The following is a 24,063-nucleotide window of genomic DNA, read 5'->3' as shown; positions in this document are numbered from 1 at the left end:
TCGCAATGTTTTATAGAATTAAAACCTGAGCTGAATCCAGTCTTAGATCCACAAAGCAAGACTGTGGTTTGCCAGGGGAAGGGGTCCATATGCTGTTGGGTTAGATTCCAAGTGAAGGTGATCTTCATGTCAAAACTTGTCCTCAGGGTCCATGCCCTGTAATGGAAAAGATGCATTGAACCAGTAAGTGCTGATTGCCTAAATTCAGAGGGATGAAGAGCAGCAGGAGGTAAAGGATGTCTGGCTGGTTTGTTTTTAAGGAAAATGAGAGATGGGTGACCACTGATAAGGTCTTTTCTCTATGGGGTGAAAGAAAGCTGGTGGTCCTGCCATGGCAAGTCTTTGTGAGCTGACAAAGCGTGTGATAATTCTGATTCTAATTAATGATACTTTTTGTCTGGGGTTTATGTTTTAACAGTTTCATTCCTTGGCTCCAATGTACTACCGAGGTTCAGCAGCTGCGGTGATAGTGTATGATATCACCAAACAGGTAACACCTTCTGGATGCTTTTTGTCTGGGTTAATTCCTCTGCCTGGGCCTGAGTTGGAGTTAAACTCCACAACTGCAGAAGTTTATTTGTTTGGGGTGTATATATATAGTTTGTGTAGATCTGGGTGGAGGTGTCCAACTGCCTTAAAACATTAAATAAAAAGTCCTTCTTCTGTGTTGTTTTGACTTCATGTAGACAAAAGATTGGAGACTGCATTTTGTCAAAGTTTCTTTGGATTTCCTCTGGCTAAATAGACAGGATTAATATCCTGTAATACTCCCTACCACCACCTAGGTTCTCTGAGTAGAGCTGAATTCTTACTACAAAAAGCCTCTGTTAGCTTTATCAGCTGAGTAGAAATTTGTTTGCGTATTACTGAGTTTAAAACTAATTATTTTTATCTAAGCATATCATTTCATGTTTGTATTGCAGGACTCATGTCTTAATTTAGAAACTGGTAATGAAATAATAAGAGCTTTTGTCTCAATATTATTCATTTGGAGTGAAAATTGTATTTTCAGATTCTAAACTGCTCTGGCTCATTTCTCAGGCAGAGGAGGCTAGGAGATTACAGCTGAATGCCTCTTTCACTGCTTGTGGAAGAAACCCCTGCTGATAAAGCTGAGTTAGAGGCAGTGCTAATGGATGGATGGCCAGGACAATTCACTAGCATTTTATTCCTTTCTTGCCAATTGAATTATTTACCTCTAGATTGAGAGGGCTGGTTTGGTTCCCCAGTGCATTAGTGTAATGTTCTGTCACTGATGGTGGTGGTCACTGTTGGAGCAGTGATGTTTTCCACTGCTAATTTGCCAGGAAAAGGCGAGGAAGAGTGGATCGTGCTGGTTTGATACTTTTGATTTCAGTATCTTACAGTTGGTCTCGTAATATATTGTAAGAATAAAGTTTCATTTTGCCAGCCTTTTTCTCCAAGCTTATGTGGAACAGATCTCAGGACAAAGAGGGGGAAATAGGAGAGGAAGGTCAATGCATATTTCACTTTCTGATGCTTAAAATTCAGTGTTAATCGTTAAAGCAGAATGGATTTTTTGTCTCCAAACGACTGATAGTGCTCTACCTTCAGTGATACTGATACAGCTATTGTATATTTAGACACAATTCTGAAGTGCATTTCTTAAGGGGAAAAATTATTTCTGGTATATTTGGGAGCTCACTTTGTCAGTAATAATTTCAACCATTATAATTAGAATCTCCAGGAACAGGTGTGATCTTAATGCTACTACTTCTCTAGTGTAAAGAAATAGAAAATTTTCTATTAAAAGGTGGGTAGCATCAGAGAGAGTTTGATTTTTTGTGCTTGGAGGGGAAAAAAGCCAAGTGAATTGTCACCTCTCTCTTCAGTTTCATGAGTAAATTGAGGTTTACCAGATCACAGATTTGGAAATGCAGGGAGGTGGACATCACTGTGGAAGCTCTCCTGGATATTATAAAAAAATATGACAGTGGTTGAGATGGGAAGCCACTGGACAGAAGTGAAATTAGACAAATGAAGGTCCCATTAAAAGTGAAGGAATGTAGCTACTTGACGAGCTGGTGAAGTTTGTCATCACTGGAAGTTTAATCTTTGGTGCCACTTTCAAGTGGGGAGGAATGGAGGTAGAAAAGAGAAAAGCATCCAAATTTGAGAATTAATTAAAAAAGGTCTTATGGCCTAAAGCTTGAAAAGCAAATTGCACAGAGAGATAAAGATCTTCCAGTCTTGTGATCTGTGGCTAGCACAGGTTTTTCCCATGAGAAATTTTCTTGTGTTTTATGAATAAAGATAAAGTTTGGATGTTGTTGGAACAGTGTCCCAGAACTTGGGCAGTGCAGGCCTGGCCAATCAGGCCTGGGGGAAGGCTTCTGACTGACCAATCTGGGTGACTTTTGAGAACTCTATATATGTGATGAAATCAAAACAATAAAGGTCATTCCTTCTTGCCACTGAGAACTGATGCATTCATTACTCTGCTAGCTGCTCAACAGCGACAGTGATCTATATAATTATTATTGCATTAATACTGTCAAAGCTGTGCTCCTCTGCATTAAAAAATAGGCAAATACATCAGCAGAGACCGTGCTGGTAGCTTATTTTGTTATTTCTCTGATGTAGGATTCATTTCATACTTTGAAAAAATGGGTGAAAGAACTAAAAGAACATGGTCCTGAAAACATTGTTATGGCCATCGCTGGAAACAAATGTGATCTTTCTGATATCAGGTAATACTTTTTTGTTGTTGTTTTCACTGCTGTGTATTGCAGTAACTATATTGTTTCTTTCCTTCAGGTAACAATTTTGCTTCATTGTTGTAATAGTATAGAATTTTGGCCACTTGTACTAACATCAGCGATTCTAGCAGTGCACAACCTCAACAGCAACAGCACAACCTGAATTATGTACATTTTTTTAACCTCTCTTTTATTGCCCTTCCTCTGTATTTGTACAATCTCTACATCCTTTATTTCCTGAATCATTGGGAATGGAAGAGTGTTCTTTTTTTTCCCCCTCACTTCCATTCAGTTAGAAGGTGCAGAATGTAGTAAGTGATGAGCAAAATAAGCAATGTAAAACTAGGAGGGTGAGCAAGAGTTAGAAGGATATTATTCACAGAACTTTGAAAACTTATACTTTGCAACAACTGAAAGGATCTCATAATACTGCATGTAGAAAGTGTATTTTTGGGTTTTTTTTGTAACATAACCTCAAGTAAAACTTGTGTTAGTTCTGTGAAGCAAAGAACCTCCTAGGTAAAAGGGGAGGGTTGCATCCACACCCCTGCATAAGAGCTGAGATGATGCTATTTGGAATGAGAGTGAAGCTAGAATCGCTCTTCTGCTTGTTAGCTCTGTTTTGGATTTGCATTTGTCCTTTCAGGAAACAGAAGCACATTCTGCTGTGCAGTAGTGATTCTGTGTGTCAGTCCATGACTGTTATTTCTTGCTTCACCTACAAGTACAAACTCAGTGATCATATTTGATGCTCTCCTCTCACGACCTCATAGGCTCTCGTGGTTGTTCAAATACATCCCCATGTGTTTTGTTATCATTACTTTGGCCTGGATTCACCAGAGCTCTGGAGCATGTGTGTAACTTCAAGTAAGTGCTGCAGTGCTGTATTGAATCAAGGCCTACACAGGGGTTTGACCTCTGTGGGGTTTTGGTTTTTGTTCTCCCTTCTGCCACTGTCAGCTATGAACCAATACAAAGCTGCAACTCGCTGCATATCTAAGTAGTGAACTAATTTTTCAGTTTGCCTGATTCTGGCAAACTACTGGTTTCTGTTGGGCTAAGAATCAGGGACACAGATATATTGGCACAACACCTACATGGTGTTGTGATATGCTGGTCAACATGGTGACACTGAGTCCTATAAGACAAAAATAAAGCTTTCCAAATATGAAGGAGAAAAAAAGAGGAAATTATGATTATAAAAATAAAACCAAAACCTAGTTAGCACAAATCAGGGGTTTTGGTTGCCCTGAGAGTCACTTTTAAATTTATGTCTCAAGTGTACTCAGCAATACAGTTGCTGGATTAACTGAAGGGTGATAAGTTTGGAGATGGTGGCAAATGGCAACAATTGCTAATGAATGCATGAACAGCCCTCTTCCTGCTTTGGAAGCATTTGCCGTCCAACCAGCAAGATTGGAAATGCTGTTGCACCAGAGACAGCTTGAAGACTTAAGAAAAATCCTGCACCCCAGAAATGTTGTGAAAGTGCTGGTGTTCCTCACAGAACAACTGTGATCTGTGATCTTCCCACCATATTATTAACCACTACTTGTAGTTTAATGATTGCTGATCATCCGATTCTTGCTCCTGTTCAGCCAGTATAGCTCTTCTTTGCTCAAGTGATTTTGTTGTGTGAATGGTCCTCATTGTACTCCATGAGCTAATGTCTCTTCAACTTTTTGGTTTTTATGGGAGAGGACTTTGTTTCTCTTCATAATTATAAATAGTTCTGGTAATATTTTTTTGTGCAGTTGTTCTTTCTGTATCCCTCAATCTTTTTTTCTTTCTGAAATTATCCAGTGGGCTAAAGAGATTTTGGTGGAAAAATAGAGAGTAGGCTATCTTATATGTCATATTTTCAATTCTTCCAGAAATCTGATTGTTTATGCAATGTGTGCAGCTGTATGCATTCTCTGTCTGCTTCATGTCTTCAGATTTACTTCAGTAAAAATGGTTTTAGGTGAAACATGTCACCAATTTATCAGATTGTTTCCAATGAGTAGAAAATACGCATGCCTTTGGGCACAGAGAATTTTAAAAAAAGATTATGTGAGCACACAGGAGCAAGCTGTTCTTTGTATGCATTTTTGGCATCTCTCCTTGGTTTTGTAGAGCTTTTGGCAGATGTTTTGCTGGATATCAGAGAGACAGCTGCTTTTAAGACCAATATGAATAAATGCAAAAGAGGTCAAGCTGACCCAGTTCAAGTTGGTTTGATTCTGCCATCTCTGTGAGTGTAAGAGATAATGTAAGGAGGATAGAATGTATTTCTCATAGTCATTGACCATGTGACCCTCCTTGTTTAGCATATAAAATTTGGTTTTGAGCTGCCAAGATGTATTTGGGACACTTAGGGTCACACTGTTTTTGCTCTATGTTGTTAATAGGCTATCAGCAATTCTTGGTGCTCTGTTGAAGTAAATTTCTTCTCCACTTTGAAGGACTTTCTACAGATAGGCAAACAATTTTATCAAGTATAAATCCTCATCTTTGTTATAGTACTTTCAACTCTTAGAACTGCTGAATGTTCAGCCTACTTTTAAGTAATAGGAATAGGCTTGCTTCTGATACATGTCCTGTTCTTCTGACAGGTCATTAAAAAGTAGTTTCAAAGACAGGAGCTGAAACTTCAATGCTAAAATGTTGTAAGTGTCTGTAATACTTCTTTTTGAGCATAATAGAATACAATAGTTTTAACAGCAGGTAGGAGGTGTTCACTTCCCTAAAAATGTGGTTCACCAAGTCTTAACAAAGTGTGTTCACTGGAAGTCCTTGGTTAAGAGAATTCAGCAGAACTTCATGCTCAAATCTTCACTCTGTGCATCCATAATATTTCTTTATTCCATAATTTATGTGGACTTGTGTCAATCTTTTGACATGGTTCCCTACAACATCCTTCTCTCTAAACTGCAAGGAGATGGATTCAAAGGGTGGACTGTTTGATGGAAAAGGAGTTGGTTACACTGTCCCATCTGGAGTGTAGTGATCAACTGCTCAGAATCTTGATGGACACCAGTGGTGCCCCTCAGGGATCTGTATTGGGACCAGTGTTATTTAATACCTTCAGTAATGACACAGACAAAGGGATCAGGTGCACCCTCAGCAGTTTGCTGATGACACCAAGCTGAGTGGTGTGCTTTACATGCTCATAGTGGGAAGAAATTGTATGAGGAGTCTCAGGATTGGTACATTGGAGTTGTGGGGTGAAGTAGGTGGTGCAGATTCTGCTATTGCTCAGAAATGAGGAGTAGAGGTGGTTACAGATAGCAGCAGACATGGGCAGGTTTAGCATTGCCACCTGGCTCAGGCAGATACAAGGCCAGCGTGGGGCTTGCTTGTTTAAAGTAGAGGTCTTTTGCATGTTGTAAATGGCATTCTCCAGCTTTTGACATGTGAAGTATTGGTTGCAAAATGAGGGTGTTCTACTGGTGATTTTAAGATGGTGTCACTGTGGTGAAATGGCACAGAATGGTGTCTTTCCCCAGTGAACTGCCACTCACAGATTGCTGTTGCTGATGTGCTCAAAGCCAGTGGCTTTCATATTTATTTCAGAATCTCTTGTTTCCTTTCTGCTTGCAAAGACCAATGCTTTTGTTTTCTTGCTTTCTCCATATGATGCTTTTACTGTTTTTTGTCCACAACAGTCGTGCCCTATCTTGTTTGAACATTTGGTGTGTGGAGGGTGCTTTTCTTATCACAGTCAAATATAAAATACAAACAAATGTGGTTTTCTTTAAATTATCTTCCTTTTCTCAAGGCATGGATTCAGCAAGTCCCAGAAATCTGCAGATTGATGAATTTTGTTGAAATTTTGATATATGTGAATATAATGATCTAAATGCCGTATGAAGAAAGATAGGACTGCTTTTACAGAGAAGAAGAGCATATTAATGCTTTCTGATCAGGCTGTTTGGGGTTGTTTGGGTTTCTTTCCTTAGAATTAACTTCTTTTAAAATTTGATTTCTTTTATTTGTAAATGTTTTAATTTTTATTTCCAGGGAGGTTCCTATGAAGGATGCCAAAGAATATGCAGAATCTATAGGTGCAATTGTTGTTGAAACCAGTGCAAAAAATGCTGTTAACATTGAAGAACTTTTTCAAGGAATAAGTAAGTAGATGTTCCGTTTAATTAATTAATTTTGATTGTTTAGAGGTTTTCTGAAAATAGCATTCTGTTTCAGGTCTATAAACTACTTCCCCAAGGACATCAATAAATCCCACTGAGCCTGTGGTATGGCTGCTATTTATGCAGATGTAAACTAAGAACAACTTTGAATATACCAGAGCAAAACATAGTAGATAGTAGATACAGGGTAAGCCTGTTCCTTCTAAATCTGTATATAGATCCTGACCTGGGTCACATCTGCTGTTTCAGACCAAGCCTGCTGTAGAGGCAATACTGTTGATCTTATCATCAAGTGCAAAAAACTTAAAAGTTGATAAATGCTCCTGGAGGGCATTGATAATAGAAAGTAGTCATTGCAGTGGAATACATCTAAAAAAACCCCAAACAGGTAAATTTCTCTCCAGGCCCTCTAAACATGATGAGACTGGCACTCATTATGAGGAGAAGAAAAAAGGTCTTGTTCAGTTTGCCTTCCAGGGGTTCCAGTGCTGGTCACTGATATTGAGTGGGAAGGACCTTGGGGGCTGGAAGGGACCTCACAAGACCTCCTGCTCCAAGCAGACTTGATGAATTCAGAGCAGGGTGCTCAGGCCACTGTCTGGGTTTCCCCAGAACAGAGGTTGCACAGCCTCTTTGGGAAGTTGTTCAAATAGTCTTTATAGTGGCATCCCCACATCAAGCCAGAAGCTATTCTGATTCAGTTTGTGGCCACTATTGCTCCTTGTCCTGGGTGCACCTCACTGAAGAGCCTGGTTCAGTTTCTCAGCTGCCCTTCCCATGGGTACTGACAGGCAGCTCTGCAGTCCACCAAAGCTGTCTTGTCTCCAGGCTGAGCTCTCCCTGTTTCCTCAGCCTCTCCTCACAGGGCAAGTGCTCTAGCCCTGATTCTCATGCAGCCCTCCTCTGAGTTTGTGCCATCTTGTCAACATTTTTCTTGTGTTGTGGGACCCAAAGCAAATGCTACCCAGCTGGTGTTAGACCACATCTAAAAGGGGATAACCACTTGGCCTAATGTTCTGCCTTGGCTCCTGTGGGCTGCTGCTGGCTGTCTCTGCTGCCAGAGCGCGCTGCTGGCTCGTGCTCAGATTGTTTCCCTCAGGTCCTTTTTGGCAGAGCTGCTTCCCAGGCAGCCAGTCCCCAGCCTCTCTCGTAGCCAGGGGCTCTTTCTTCCCACGAGCAGGGCTTGGCATTTGTCCTTTCTGAAGTATGAGAAGGCTCCTTTTGACCCATATCTGCCTGCAGCCTAAGGCCCTCTGAAGAGCAGCCCTGCCTGCCCTCAAGGGTACTGAATGCACCTCTGAGCTGGGTACCATCTGAGGGTTGAATTGGGTTCCTGTTCTTTCATCCTTCAGGCTCTGATAAAAGGTATTTAGCAAGGTACTCCACTTGTATCTGGTCTGTGGGTAGACCCATACTATTAACCACTGACCTCTGAGTCTGATGTTCCAGCCAACTCCTCATGCAGCTAACAGTCTGCCTGTCTGTAACATCCCAACTTGGACATACCAGGATGTTGTAGAGAGAAGTATTGAAAGCCTTGCCAAAGTCAAGGTAAACAACATCCAGTGCTCTTCCAGTCATGCTGTCATACAGGGCAGCCAGGATGGCAGGATGTGATTAACCCTGGGTAAGTCCATGCTGACTGGTCCTGGTCACTTTCTTCACCTTCTTGTGCTCAGAACCAGCTTTTCAGCAGATTTGCTCTGTGGCCTTCTCTGGTTCTCAGGAAGCAGAGTGAGGCTAACCAGCCTGTAGACCACATTATTGCCCATTTTTGAAGATAGATACAACATTCACCTTTCTCCACAATCTTTCAAAAACAATAGGGATGATAAAGAATGGCCTTGCTCCCTATGCATCCTCAGGCTTGTATGGGTTAAGATTTCTTAACAGCTTAGTGGTCTGATCTTCTTCCACTACTGGTGTTTCCTCCTATCACTGAATCCTGTTCTGGGGTGCAGAGACCTAGAAGATGGCATGTCCAGATACTCAGCCTTGTTTCCCTGAAGTTATTTCATTTTACTTTATTTTATTTCATTTTATTTTATTTTATTTATATATTTTATTTCACATATTTGTACTCAGCTGATATTATCTACCACACTTAGCCTGAGATGGGGCCTGTGTGTTTGCTTTCCTTACATGGGATGGATTTGAAATGGTTAATGAGAACCAGTATTCCTAGAATACACTGCCATTCTTTTGCCTCCTTTTGAAAAGAAGGTGTGTGCCACATGGCTGTCTGGAGGAACTGGTTCTTCCCTGTGACAGTTCACTTGTTTGTCTGCATGTGATGGTTGTGGATGTTCTCGCCGAGGATCTCATTCTTGCCACGTAATTAGCTAATTAGTTTCCGTCTTTGATAGGCATTGCTGCAGCTGGTGGTGTGCGCCGTCCCTAATAATGAATATAATAGACAAGGAAAATCAGCTAAATTAAGTTTAGTATGAACTAGATACCCAGGCAAGTGCACTTAATTCCACAGGCAATTACTTCTATATATAGAAATATTTGGTCTCAGTGGATCTACTTGTGACCTTATCAAGCATTCAGCAGAGAGAAAGGAGAGTGTTGGTATAGAGTATGTTTCTAGAAATGTAGTGCAAACCAAGTGAAAAATGCTTGATTAGCAGTAGAATTAATTAGTATGATTATGACTGGGCAGAGGGTATTGATAAGTAACTTTCTGATATTTTACACTTCAGTTGCATAGCAGCATTTCTGCCTTTTCAGGATGTGAAGTCCTCCTGTGGCCATGTTTCCTACCCTAACTGACTAATTTTGTTTGTGTGGTGCCCTAGAAGTCACACTGCAGCTTTAGTTTTGCTTTCTTGCTGCCTGAGAGCTCCTGCCCTTCTCCTTGCACTGCTCTAGAAGGGTATGGTGCAGCTCCCTGGCCTCTGAACAAGGAAGCAGCAATTTCTGTTTACATTGGACTTTGCAGGTAGACTGTATGTGTTGTCTGTTTTACAGCCTAGATTTGGGAGGAATTCCAGCATGTGTAGAGAATTTCTCTATTAGATCCTCGTTGAAATCAATAGCCCAAGCACGGCTAGTCTTCATTTTATTTTAGCTAAAAAATTTACCTCCTTCTTTCCTATGCTTTTCATTTCCCAGGGGCATTTTAACATGCAATTTTTTCCTTCCTGAGGTGTCTAATTGTCTCTTTTCCAGGGACAATGTTGTGACAATGTTGTGAATTTCACTAGTAGTGAAATAGTATAATGGAAAAAAATATACTCACAATAGTAGACAGAAGGCATAAAGAAAAAAACAGAAGCACTGGAATGTTTTGTTGACAGCCAGATAAATCTTGGGAAAATTACAGAGATTATAGAAAGATTGCTTCATTTCTAAGGTTATTATGTTACACTCTGCTTAAAGATTTTTTTAAAATAAGTTTCTCTCACAATTCGAGGATTTGGCTGCTTAGAGGGATGTTTTCATAGCACAGTCTCAACACAAATCTGTTGTCCTTAAGTTCAAGAAAATACAAGATGTGAAACACTAGAATCAGTAAAGTTTCTGATTTTTTGAAGATAGGTCAAATTTTGCAGGAGAGGTACTCTGCAGTCGCTGTACTTGGGCAAATAAGGCTGAGGAGGCAGACTGAGCATGAGAGTCAGCAAAGTCAGTGTTCTCTGCACTGGGGGTTTGCACTGAGCTGAGAGTAATGGGCTGCAGCTCCTGGGTTCTCTTGTACCCATGGGATTTCACATGGTTAGCCACTACCCTTAGCCTGGGTTTGTTTAGCAGTGCCTGGCTGAAGGCTTGCTGTGATTGTGAAATATCACGTGACTGATTTATGTTTCTGTAAACATGAAACAAATACTTTTAATATAGTTGTATATTCCTCACTTCACCTACATTTTCTCCAAAGTCTTTCTTTAAAGGTTTTTGACATAAAAAAGGCTTAACAGTTTAGTGTTTTTTCATTTGTTCCAGTAGTTCTTTTTTAATAGCTGAGTTTCTATAGGAACAAATGTTATTAACTTTTTATTCCCAGCCTTAAAAGAATCATAGGCACAGTGGCTCCTTGTTGCTGGTTTGTACTTTAGCAGCAGCAAAACCGCCAGGAATGTATTATACAATAGCAGTATAATAAAGTTGTGCCTGTGCAGGGGGTCATACCAGTTCTGTATTGCCCCTTCTTGTTTCTGGGACTTTAGCCCACTGACCTTTGCTTCTGCCTGGCTGGTTTTCAACGACTAAACAAGCTGCCCTGTGCACACTATCATTTAGTGGCAATCATACCCTTGCAATTTCAGACACCTGTTCATTTACCAGCTCAAATAATCCTTAGTTACCTTATTCAAATCTGGTACACACCCAGCTGTTTCTCTTCAGCCTGTGTGTTACCTGCTACCTCAGCGTGAAGGTGCCCCAGATATGAAAGAGCAGATTACGTAAAATCCGCCCTCGGTGCGCGGCAGAGCCGAGGCTGTGCCTCCTGGGTTAATGCCAGGCTGCATCAGGAGCTGCAGAGGGGAGCAGGCTTTGGGACAAGCAAGCCACTGAAAAATACCTAGCCAAGTGAAACGTGACATAAACTTGTGCTTAAACAGAAAAAACAAAAAAAAGTTATGGCCATGCGTTATTTTCTCTAAAGTGTGGCAACTCACCTGACCATAGAGTGGTTTAGGTTGGAAGGGACATTAAAGGTCATCTAGGATGCCTCCTGGGAGATCAGGTTGCTTAAGGCCCCATCCAACGAAAGTTGGAGATGAATGTGCTACCAAAGGGGGCAAGATTGAAGCATTTCAGCATTTCTTCTGTTGAGGGTGATAAGGAAGTGGGGCAGAAGATTATCAGAACCACTCTATGGAGACTGTGCAAAGAGTGGTTAGCATGCTTGGTGTTACTGGTGCTTGTACTACGTGAAGGAGAGACTGGCTGGTGTTTAAAAATCCAGATAAGAACATTCTTCCTAGATGAGGCTTCCTAATTAGAGCAGAGTTTCTGTCTTGGGATTAAACCTTTCATGTGGTAAATGCTCAGTTATAAATGTGTGAAGCTATTGATTTTCTGATGCCTTGCCAGCAGCACATATATTGAATATTTAATGTAACCCAAATACTTGTTTCCTAGAAATACTGGGAGATTAAAAAAAAACCAAATCAAACTCAGTCTCTAGAGGTTGCAGTTTAACCAGGTGTATACTGGACAAACTAAAGAGGAAGGTGCGAAGTATCTTTGGAATGGGGAACGGATCATTTCCAGCAGACATTCAATGTTTGCACTGACTCGGATGGACTTGGGTGGGTGGAATTGCAGCTGGACAGTCTTCAAGCTTTGTGAGTGATGAGTATGGTGGTTTTCATCTTCTTATCTGCTGATTTGCAGATATCTGTGAAGTACTTTGAAGAGATCTACGAAAGATATTTTAAGAAAAGAAAGTACGTTTATGTTACAAAGAAATTCACATGTGCTAATTTTTAAGGTAGTCCAAACTCATAATTGAATTATTGTAGGGGGTGTGAAAGGATGGAAAAACATTGTCCAAACTTATATTTGAAATTTTATTCTTTACAGTTTATGCTCCCTGTGTTTTAGGATTAGTTCTCCTTTTGCTTTCAAACTCTAGTGAATGCAGCAAAACTTAATGACCTTCGGACTGTTCCCGAAGTTAAACTTGTTAGGTACTGGATTTTTCTCCAACCAAGGAGACCTCTTCAACATAAACTGCTAATAAATAAACTGACACAGCCCAAAATTAATTACAGCAGGACCTTGAATTGAGGTTGGATCTCTTAGTAATTAAAGTAATTAGGAATACTGTTGTTTACTTTCATGTGCACAAGATTTAAATATTTGTTTGGTTTTTTTCTGGAGATTTTAATTAAATGAGCAAAATGTAGTTGTGTTGCTGCCTCCCCTAGCAAGAACTTGTGTCAGCAATCTTTGCTTTTGCTTTAAATAAAGCTAAACCAAACCAAAGGCTTTCTTGTCTTGCATGGAGATGCTGCTGGCTTTGCTATTAGAAGTATTAAAATAATTGCAGCTTAACTATGTTTAGTTATGCAATAGATTTTATTGTAAAATTTATTGTGTTTCCTTGCATGAAAGTTTACAACATGAGTAAACAGTCATCTCTGTCAATTGGGGAAATCTTAACCTCACTGTAAGTGTGTGGGGTGGGGGGAAAGAAACCAGAGACAGACTAGTGAGCCAAGCTTTATAACCCATGTGGGAAACTCCTATAATACCACTGAAATGGGTTTCAAAGCATGAAAGAATTTGGGGAGATATGAAGTGGGACTATCTTAAGTCCTACAGGTGCAGAAAACTGCCAAAACTGTTGGATCAGATGTGCCTGCTTCACTCTGCCATGTCTTCACAGATGGCTGTTCTTTATTAATGAGGTTTGCAGGGGCTCATCTTGCTGTGATACAGCTGGCAATTTGAGGAAGAGGTTCTGGCCATTGTATAGCTATTGTACCGCTGCTTGAAGAAGTTAACATTTTCTCAGGTGAGCCATTAGAAAAGCTCACTTGACCTCTGGCAGCTGTGAGACTGCTGCTGTGGTCCAGCCCCCTAAAAATTATGTTGTACATGATTTTCAGGGAGATGGAAGGAAAGGCACAAAAAGCCACTGCGTAGCACTCTGATTGCTTACCTTTAGCAGAGCTTTTGTTGTGTTAGAGAGACGGACTCTGCTTCTTGAATGGCCTGAAATTGTGTTGGGGAGGTTTAGGTTGGATATTAGGAAAAGGTTCTTCACCCAGAGAGTGGCTGGGCACTGGAACAGCTCCCCAGGGAAGTGGTCACAGCACCAAGCCTGACAGAGTTCAGAAGAAGCATTTGGACAATGCTCTCAGGCACATGGTGTGACTCTTGGGGTGTCCTGTGTAGAACCAGGAGGATTTTGGACTCGATGATTCTTGTGGGTCCCTTCCAACTCAGCACATTCTGTGTTTCTGTGAGTCTTTGGGACTTGACTTCATCATCTGGATGTGCCAGCTCAGGTTGATCATAACATGTTTCCACACTAAATGAATTGTCTGTTTGATGCACTGTTGTGTTTGTCCCTTTGTCAGCATGGTAACTATTGTGAGTTTTTTACTGAGCCTTACCTCAGCTTTAAGGCTGATCCCAACCTTTTCTTAAATGCAGTCTTTTACAGGTCAGTGATGAAACTAGTTTCATGTTAAAAAACCCAAACAAGAGCAAAAAGCTCAACTCCAAGCCTGTTTTTTCTGAGCTAGTGAATGTCACAGTTTCCAACTGGAACATCACATTCAAAAAGGAACAGGGAGAGCATTTACTACTATGATCATGCATCCTGCTTCCAGCTGCAGCAGAGCAATCCCTGTCCACCTTTCTTCAAGTTCTGTTCGCTGAGCTGTTATCCAGTCCCTGTTGTCTCTCTTGCTTCTCTGCTCCAGTTTTCATTTTTCTTCATTCCCATTTTGTTTATCTCTTGTTCCACCCTCCCATTTCCCAATCTCTTTGCCTCTGGCACTCTTAGAGCAGCAACACCCACAGTGCTGATTAATCTCTTAACAAATCTCAGATTCAGTAGCAGGAGTTGGAACTCTACCAGGCTTTGGAGAAGACTCTGACCTTCATCCTGGACTGCCTCAGCCCAACTCAAACATGCCAGAAAGGAGGAGATGCAGCTGCTTTAGTGATTTTCATTTGTTAATCACTGACATGATTCACTTCAGAACTGTGACAATTTCTGTAACCCTACATTTGAGCAGTCTCTTGTGACGCTTTTTATTTTACACACCATGGTGTGTTTGCTGGAATGAGAGAATGGAGGACACCAACACCTCTTAAGGAATGTGCAGAGGTGGATGGTTACAAACAGTTCTGTTGCACAAAGTCTGTGAAACGTTGTCTGAACCTTAGTGAAATGAAACCAGAATATATAATCATATATTTAATAATACAAGTGCAAAATCAAGTTTTAAATTGCACTCAGCAACTTACTCTGTAGGAATATCAGCAGTAGGAGCCATGTGGGACTTCTATACCACCTTAGTAATATTTTATCCCCAAGTTGCTAATTTCACCAGTTTAGCTGCAGAATCCATAGATAAATGTACATGCATTCTCTGTGATTAACTATTTAATCTGGAATTTTAAGATTCCCTCCTGGTGATCTTTGGCAAGCTGGTGAGTTGTGTCCTGCTCTGCAAAACAGGGTGAAGACAATTTGTGGTCTAGTTTGTCATCTTCAGTTAAGCAAGAGATGAGAACAGGTTGTCCTGAGAGGGTGTGGATGTCCCACCCCTGGAAGTGTTCAAGGCCAGATTGGAGGGGACCCTGAGCACCCTGCTCTAGTGAGTGACATCCCTGCTTATGGCAGGGGGGTTGGAATGAGATGGTCTTTAAGGTCCTTTCCAACCCAAGCCATTCACTTACTCTAGGAGTTCCATGTGTCATGGTCCTTTTATGCTGACTCTATCTTTACCAAGCAGTCTTGAGTTTGAAGAGGAATTGCCTTAATGTTTTTATTTCTTCATCGTGAGAATTGCAGGGCTGGATGTCAGAGCACTGCTGCTCCTTTCTGACATAACCTGCATGAAAGAAATAACCTATTGTTATTAATTTATTGTATTCAGTACTGGAGTATTTTTTCTTGCTCTGGAACAGAGACTATGGATGCCAGTGAGATACAAATTATAGATGAGTCTATACTTTCCAAAATTAATTCAGTTTGTGACCTCTGTTGATCCTGACCCAGTGCCAGCTATATTTGAGTTGGTGTCAGCAATATTGATGCCATATTTATCAGGAGCTGAATGACAAGATGAGATGATCACAGTGCTTTTAGGTGGCAATAGTGATTGAGCTGGGTTAGAAGCAGGAAGCATAGATACAGGCTCAGCATTTCAACTGCTCATCTTTAGTATTCTGCTGCTGCTTAGGCCTTTCTCTGTTACAGTGCCTACTGCCAGGGGGACAGAAAATCAGTCAGACAGATTTCTGACTGATTTTTTTATTCGCTTTCCCTGATGTCTGATGAAAAATCACTGTATCATTTGCTGTGGGGCTGGTTCTCAGGTGTTAGACTGAGTTATATGTTCCAAGATGGTTACTTCTGTCCTGGTAAAAACTGCTTGGGCAGGCATGTCTTGTTATTAAAATGATTTAACTTTAACAATTAACTTTAGTAATTCTAGTAATAAGAGAAATAATAAGTGAGAGAAGAATTGCCAACTGAAAAAATACTCTCAAACTTGAAAAAAGTAAAAGTTTAGACTGTTTAAACATTTATTTCCTTGCATTGAGTTCAAGGAGGGGGTGGTGGTATCAAAACAGCAGAAAACATGGTTAGTTCCTGACAAACGGTACTTAAGTTCAAAGGCCAGAATAACTGACCAGCAAATAGGTCAAGAAATTTTTTTGTCTTTATTATTTATAGTTGTTATCTGTGTGGATTTTATTGTTTTGAGAAATTAATTAAATCTGGATGATTCTTAATAACATATATTGTGTCCTGGTCTGAACTGGACAAACTGCTTGCTGACCTTGAAGCCTGCAAGGTTTTTGCTGCAAAGATAAGTTTGCCTGCTTCTTGGCATACACATCAGGACTACTGTAGAAAAGACTTCAAACTGTTAAGAAGTATGAAAAGCTGAATGAAAAACAAATAGAAATAACATCTTTGTTTAATGCAGAGTTCTGAAATGAAAGTTGAGCTAGTTTGCACATTAAAGCTCTCCTCTTCCAAAGTTACTGTTAAAAGAACCAGATGTTTAGAGGGTATTTGCTTAATGGCAGACTATGCAAACCACGTCTGTAGATTCTAGGTTTTTTTGCTACACTGTGCTCTGTCTGGGTCCCATCGACAGGATTTTATTATGCTGGGACTGAGCCATTACCTTATTGGAAAGCCTCTCACAGGTACCATGTTCTTCATATTTTCCAGAGTTTCAAGAATTAGTGGATTCTCTTTGTCTCCAAACAAAGCCAACAGAGCTAATGCATGTAACAGCTGGGTCTATAACCACCTATTCTGCTTTTATCTTACAAACATGAAATCCAAACAGAATATTAAGCAGGATGTGAAGCTGATATTTTAGTGATCCAAATATAGTTCAGCAGTGTAATGTCAGTGCTTATACATGCTTTGGCCCTCAAGATACACATTTTTCACTCTGTTGGACCAAATATAATATCTCTACCTTAGTAATGCGAGGATTTTTCCCTTTCTCATTCAGTCGTACAAACATGCAAGATTATCTGCTTTGGAAGTCAGACTTTTCTTGTATGGCATACCTGTGCAGAGCTAACCAAATCAGAGAAAATTTGAATTTTGGCCAAAGGTAATTTAGGGACAAGTTTTACAGATCAAATTTTGCTGTTTTATTTCATTGGGATTGGATTTTACCTGAACACTTTCAACTCGCCCACCCACAACCACTCCCCCAAACCAATTGTAGGACTCAGGCTTCAACATAGGTACATAATTCATAGAACATTTGGTAGGGGAGAGCTGTGAATAACTGAAGCAAAGGATGGGGAAATCTAAACTGTAAAATCCACCTGGATTATGATGAGCTGTTCTCAGGAACTCTGTGTTCTCTGGAAGTGGCATGTAAGAAACAAATGTTAAATATTTTAACATGTTATTTAACATGGGTAATGGTAAACCCAGGAATAATTCTTAAAAAATAGGTTCAGCTTCAGGAAAAAAATTTTAGGAAATCCACAAAGGGATGAGAAAGTAGATTACCATGACTGTAAGATCTCAAGGTACTGATGGAGAGCCCACACAAGGGTTTAATGGAAAACCCAGGTGCACACCAGAGACACAGAATGGATTGGACCTGGGAGAATCTTTCTTTTTCCATTTAGAATTTGTATTATTAAGCACATTGTCTGTTGTCCACTAACAGGAAGCCAGTTAGACAAAAGATGCAGCAGTACTAAAAGGGCACACAGGGGAGGGAGTTGGAGCAGTGCCCTTCTGCCCCAAGAGAGATCTCTAGCTCTCCTGTAACAGCTGAAATTCTTTCAAACACTTTAAATAATTGCTCTATAAGATGATTAAAAAATCAGGAGAGTTTGCGGGGGAGGGGATGGTGGTGGTGTTAAATAATCAAAGCTGTCAGCTGCAAAGATGTGAGTACCCCTAAAAAGGAGGAAGGGATTAAATGGAAAAAACAGATCTGTTTTTCTTTCTCAAACGTAGGTATCATGTGTTTAGTTACAGTGCTTTGTAGAGCTCCAGTGTGCAAGGACTAAATGCCATGGACATTTAGGACAGGCACAATTTCATTAAACTTGCACAATTGACATTTAAGTGGATTTAGGAGAAAGATGAGAATTTTCTTTATCTAAGTTGTAAGGTGCTTAGTAAAATAACTATTTTTGTTTTAAATTCATGGATAATATAATTTCAATGTACTTCATGCCTTCTCAGTAGCCATATTTCATTTGTTTTTAATGTGAAAGTCTTTTCTAATCAGCAAGATACAGGGAAAATATTCAAGGTATGGTTGTTCTCTTATTAAGTTTCACAGATGTAATTCTTATGGAAGCTAAATTCTTCTAACTGTTACCTGCATATTGTGTTGTTCTTATATCAGGAAAATTGAATTCACTGTCTCCTCATGTGTTTCAGGTCGGCAAATTCCACCCTTAGATCCTCATGAAAACAGTAACAATGGAGCAATTAAACTTGGAAGGCAGACTTCACAGACGGGTAGGCGGTGCTGCTGACCCAACTTGATCTTTTTAGATTTACTTGAAAAACAGCACCATTTGCTTTTTTCTTCACTGAGAAAGGACTTTGTGATCTCAGTGACGTGGCTCCTTATCTTGAAAGCAGTAATTTCAATACTTCCCATGAGCAATAACGCAAGGACCAGAAGCAGAAGGCTTTACTTCAAAGGGATTTTGCAAAACCCAGTTGGAAAATCCTCTCTAATATTCTGTCAAAATTACAATGTCAAAGTACTCCGATTCTCTGTTTAAACCAGTGACTGTTCTTTTTTTTTTAAATAAAAAGATCAGTTTATATATAAAATGTAGGTTTGCTGCAAAAAATTATCTTATTACATTTGCAAAGTGGACATGGTATGTTTTTAGAGTTTTCTCTGTAATAGTAGGGTGAAAAAAAAATCCCATAAAACCTGAATTTTGGCTTACAGTTTCTCTGCCATCTTTTTAGCTGGACTTTGCCTTAGTATTTTTCTAAATCTGCAGCTTCATCTCCTACTTTCAGTAAACATCAGCAAGAAATTAATTGAATTTGCTAACTGAAGAAAAAAAAATGGATCCAAAGGATGAGCAAATGCAGTTTTTATGGACTGGAAGTCATAATCTGTGTCATGAAGTGCTGTGTATGTGGAAGAAGGAGTTGTCATGAAGGAAACTGCTGGACCCCATATAGTTCCAGTGTGCTCCAGAAAGAAGTGAAAATGCTGCCACTGTGCTGACTGGAATGATTCCCCATGCAGGGTGTGGGCTTCAATAATTACACAAAATGTAAACAGAGCATAAATACAGGCTTAATCTCCACTGCTTACCAGGATTCCTCCAAATCTGTGATCCAGACCAACGTTTTCTCTGTTCAAAGATGCCTCTTCCTTGGTTTCTAAAAGAGGATTTCACAGTGCCCCACTCCTCATGGTCTCACTGCTGTGCTCCAAGAGGTCTTTGAGTTCAAAGAATGATATTTCTGTACAAAAACTGCATAAGAGAGCACAATATAATTCGGGGTTAGAGGCTGGAATCTAATAAAACAAACCTGAATGTTTGCTTACAAATGCAATTCCCTGAATTTGTGGAGTTGTAGCCTCAATTGTGTGGGGATGTGGTGTGGAATACCCATTGTGTGGTATCTTTGAAGCATGATGTACTTGGAAATGCAGTGTAGAAGAAAATTCCTACAGAGGGTTATGAACTAGAAATAATGCAAAACTGTGTGTGTTTTCCACTTCCATCTTTTGTGAATGTGTGTGACTGAGATGATAAAATCCAAATTTATCTTCTTCATCAGTTTCATTGGAAATGGGAATTAGAGTAAGAAATGCTGGATTCAAAACCAGAGCCCAGCCTGCATTCCACAACATTAATTTGTTCTCTTATGAGGAAAATTATCGTCATTGCACATTTTCAGGAGGGCTTATGAAAAGCAAACAAAAGGGAAAAATAACTTTCCACAATAAATCATGAGCAGGCAGCCTAGAGCGTGGTTTCCGTGTTGATACATAAAAAACCCAGACCTTATTGGCTGGTTGTGAGATGGCTTTGATAAAATGTCACTAATTGTTAGGGTTTGAAATAGAGCCAGATAAAATCAGCAGGAACATTTTGTCTCCAGAGGGCTTGGAGTAGTATAGGTGGGAGATATCCCTCTGGATTTTACCTAAGAATCTACAGTGCATTGTGTTTTGACATATAATGAATTTCTCTTGCATTTTGGCCTCCTTTGAAAATACTCCTACTAGAAAACATGCCCTTGGATATTTTGGGTAAACTTTCAGTTTTCAGCTGTGCTGATATATGATCCATGTCTCTGACTCATTGCAGCAGGGTTATTTAAGTGAAAATTCAGTAATCATTATTGTTGATAGCTGGGGAGTGAGACAGGCTCCTTTAGGGAACATTTAATTCCATCCTGGTACAAGCAAGTCTGCCAGGGATGCCTGGCTCTTTCACTTGGCTGGGGAGGGAGAAGCTTAACCTGGCCTTCAGTGCTAAGGAAATACCAAACTCACCAACATCACAGGTTCATATGTTTTATGGGGTCTGTGACCCAATGCAGGAAGAGTTCTGATTCCTCCTAAGTAAAACCCAGTAAGAGGCTAGACCAGTTACCCAGAAAACAGGTGAGATCGAACCCATGTTTTTAGAGGTGTCATAAATTTTAATTCAACATATAGAAATTATCCATAATTGATTTTTAGGCTTTTGTAAATCATGACTTTTCTTTTTTTAACATGGCATCTCAAAACTTAGTAAATCCTAACTGAGATGTCTGAAATCTTTGTAAGACAATTTTGTGAGTACCTTGTATACTCTAATTTATGTTAGAACTGGCAATTGGTGCTGATCTTTATGGGATATTGTCCTGTACAACCAGCTCTCACAGCTGGCTTTGAGTAGTATGTGAATAGGAACAGGTTTATGAGTTATATGTTAAAGTAGTTTTAAAGTGGAAGTTTTTACAGTGGATCTCTGAAAGATTTTAAAATTTCAATGGAGACTAAATTGGTTTTGCTTTCAGTGGGGCAAATCTAAATCACTTTATTCTGCTTTTAGTCAAGAAAAAGATTTAAATTAATAAGGATTCTGATTGTATAAATTCTTGAGATTTGGGTTACTGCGAGCTTCAGTAGGAAAGTCTGAAGCCAGAGGAAAAATAACAGGCCAATGTGCTGTGCAGAGCATCTCACATTTTCCCTGAACAGAGGGCTTACCTTGGACAATGTTGTTGCCTCTCTGCTGTTTGTCAAAGCTGAGGTGCAGCTTTAACATGCCTCTTCAAATGGGGCAATAGTTTGTTATAAAAATTGTAATTTTAAAATGTAAAATCAATTATTTCTGCTTCCATTGGTTGCCTGTGTTGCTTGGAAAATACCACCACCCTTGATAAAAAGCCAGAAAATGACAAAAAAAACCCCAATCTCAGAGTTGAAAGTTTCAGCAGCAACTGGAATTCCTCTTAGTAGTTAATGGCTGGTGAAAAGCTAAATTACTGTACAGGAGCACCTGACTGTGTAACTGATCTTCTCTAATAATAATAATAATAATATCAACGCTGCAGTCCTTGGTTAGCCAGCTGGTGCTGGCTTTGTCCAAGACTGATTTTATCAAGAGAGCTGGCAGCAGGACTGAGGCACAGGCTGTAGTGCCAAGGATATTTGGTGGAGCTTGTTTGCACCATGACTCAAGACTGTGACGGTCCAGTTGTGGGTGACTTACTTTCCTGGCTTGTCATGAGCTAGTTAAAAAAACAAAATTATGAAGGAACTTGTGTTCGTATATGCTCTGCATATATGTGTGTATATAAGTACAGTTTTATATTGTTCTGCTGACATGTAGTGTTTTTTCACTATGTCTGGTTCTCATATACTGCACATTGTATTCTGTAAGTACATTTTTTTGTTAATGATCATTTCACCTTTATGAACTTAAAATTGTGGATCAAAGGTAGCAAGGAGATAGAGATACACATAGGTACAATTTTTGACTTGCCATTCTTGTGCATGAAAATGGCATATTCTAGAAAATGTTTGTCTTGCAGACCAAGAAATCTAAAAACGACCATTATTATTTAGGAATTGGGACTCAAAAGTAATAAAGTGACACTCAAAAGAAAAAATTTACTGTTTTTGCTCACGGTACAACATGTCTATCTAAAGTGCTGGAATGTAACATGAGTCTGCATCAATATCCAAACAACTTACCTGTCATCCCATGTTTTCACTAATCCTTCATGGCACATGGGAATAAGCGTGACCAGATGGGTTACATGTGTGAGCATTCTGACTGTCATCAGACTGTTTCAGTACAGTGATACATTTTACTAACCTACCCTTAATTATTTAAACCAGAGTCAGTGATAAATTGCCAGTTTAAAATCACCTGCTAGGTACTCTTCCTCTGTTTTGTTTATATAAGGGCTTTGATTGGGCTGGACCCACTCGCTTCATGTATGGGATGCTGCAATCTGTTAATACTTTACCTTCTGTTTTACATATTAATTGTATCACACCTAATAATATTTTTTCCCCCTAAAATGTAGTTTTTGTGTTTTATTTAACCTCCAATGATTAACGCTAATAAATGTTTTAAATGCCTCTGATTTGGGGATATCTCTGGTTTCAATAAAGCAGAACAAAGTAGCTCCCATTTTGCACATCGTTAGCTCTTGGAAAAGGGCTGTCTGCAGTCTGTGGATTACTTGCCTGGGATTTAAATGCTGCTTGAAACGTGTGTGGCTGGCCTTTTAAGCAGAAAGTGAATGCATTCCTGGGGGATCCTGCAGTCCAGGTGAACTCCCAAAAAACAGGAAAATATGATCTGAAAATCCTTTTGCTAAGTTACTTGATTTATCCATTAGAAGAGAGGGACCTGAGTGGCCAGCATCTGCTTAAAGATTTAGGATAGTGGCTGTCAGTAGAAAGTTAGCTTCCAGTTACCACTTGCTTTGAATAATAGCAATGACTAGTATGGCTCCTATGACACTTTATTTTGTTTGATTTTATTTTGGTGTACATTTGTTTTTTTCTCCCTGCTTTATGTCCCTCCCTCAAACTTGTATCTAGGAGTTAAGAATTAACACTCTCTTAAGAATATGCAGTATTTCATTCCCCTTAGTGCTATTGTTTCAAGAGGTGTTCAACCACACCAGCAGCTTTTGGCACTGTTTGGCTCATATTTTTAAAGTTGTTACCAGATCTGTGAGGACTATGAGTAAAGAGTTGCATTTTTTAAGGAAAACCAGGGTTTTGGGCTAAGACTTCAGCTTACCATGATAAATTCAATGCACAGCAGTACACAAGAAGCACTGTAGCTCAAATAACAGCACAGAACACCGCTTCTCTGTGTAATGAGAAACCAGTATTTCAAAGAGGTTTCATACGTTATGAGCTTAGTTACTGCTGGAAGATACCCAGCAGGATCTGTTCCCTGCTTTAAAGCAATTACAATCACCTTGAAAAAATGATGTATCTTACCTCCAGCTGGGCACAAACAAGAATGAATGCAGGTACGTAATGGTAAACTGAAAGGTGATGTACTTAATTAATGGAAAGCCTAAGTAAGCCCCTTAACTATTATCAGTGTGTTGGAAAATCTGAAGTGAATGCTGTTCTGCCCTTAGGTGTTTAAAGACAGTTGTGCCCCTGAAAGGATCAGTCCTTGTGTTGTCAGTGGGATACTTTACATGGCTTGGAATCATGTGCTTGTGGTGCTGTAGGATAGCTTGCAGTCGAATTTAGCGATGAGAGGGGAGCTGTACAATTGGCTGGAAAATAAATCTCCTCTGCTTTCCTTTTGAAGATTGAAGGTTGTGTCTTGAGGTACTTAAGGAAAAGTATTTGACATTTCGACCTTCAAAATCTTCACCACTGCAGCTTCAGTCTCTGCAAAGAGCATCATAAGACACCCTGCTGTGATCTCCTGAGCACTGCACTGAAATCAGGACAGCAAGGCTGATGAAACAGTCTGTGTAGCTACTTCATGCCTCCACCCCCTCACCTAATCTGCAGAACTGTTTAGGCCACTACCATGTTTTGCCTTCCTTC

The 24,063-nt window shown here is 39.8% G+C and overlaps 1 protein-coding gene across 1 annotated transcript in view; it reads left to right on the top strand.

Annotated features, from left to right (window-relative positions):
• The window catches only part of RAB31 (RAB31, member RAS oncogene family), a 59,704-nt gene extending 37,085 nt beyond the window's left edge, over nucleotides 1-22,619 (top strand). Inside the window, exons 4-7 of the mRNA XM_085052537.1 lie at nucleotides 419-490; nucleotides 2,605-2,711; nucleotides 6,723-6,832; nucleotides 18,429-22,619. Coding sequence (XP_084908663.1) covers nucleotides 419-490; nucleotides 2,605-2,711; nucleotides 6,723-6,832; nucleotides 18,429-18,526 — 387 coding nt within the window. The 3' untranslated portion in view covers nucleotides 18,527-22,619. The remainder of the gene's footprint in view (nucleotides 1-418; nucleotides 491-2,604; nucleotides 2,712-6,722; nucleotides 6,833-18,428) is intronic.
• Nucleotides 22,620-24,063: the final 1,444 nt, after the last annotated feature.

The sequence above is a fragment of the Lichenostomus cassidix genome, chromosome 2 (assembly GCF_008360975.1).
Source record: "Lichenostomus cassidix isolate B80296 chromosome 2, HeHo_3.0, whole genome shotgun sequence".
NCBI lineage: Eukaryota > Metazoa > Chordata > Aves > Passeriformes > Meliphagidae > Lichenostomus > Lichenostomus cassidix.
This window is presented reverse-complemented; position numbering and strand designations above follow the sequence as displayed.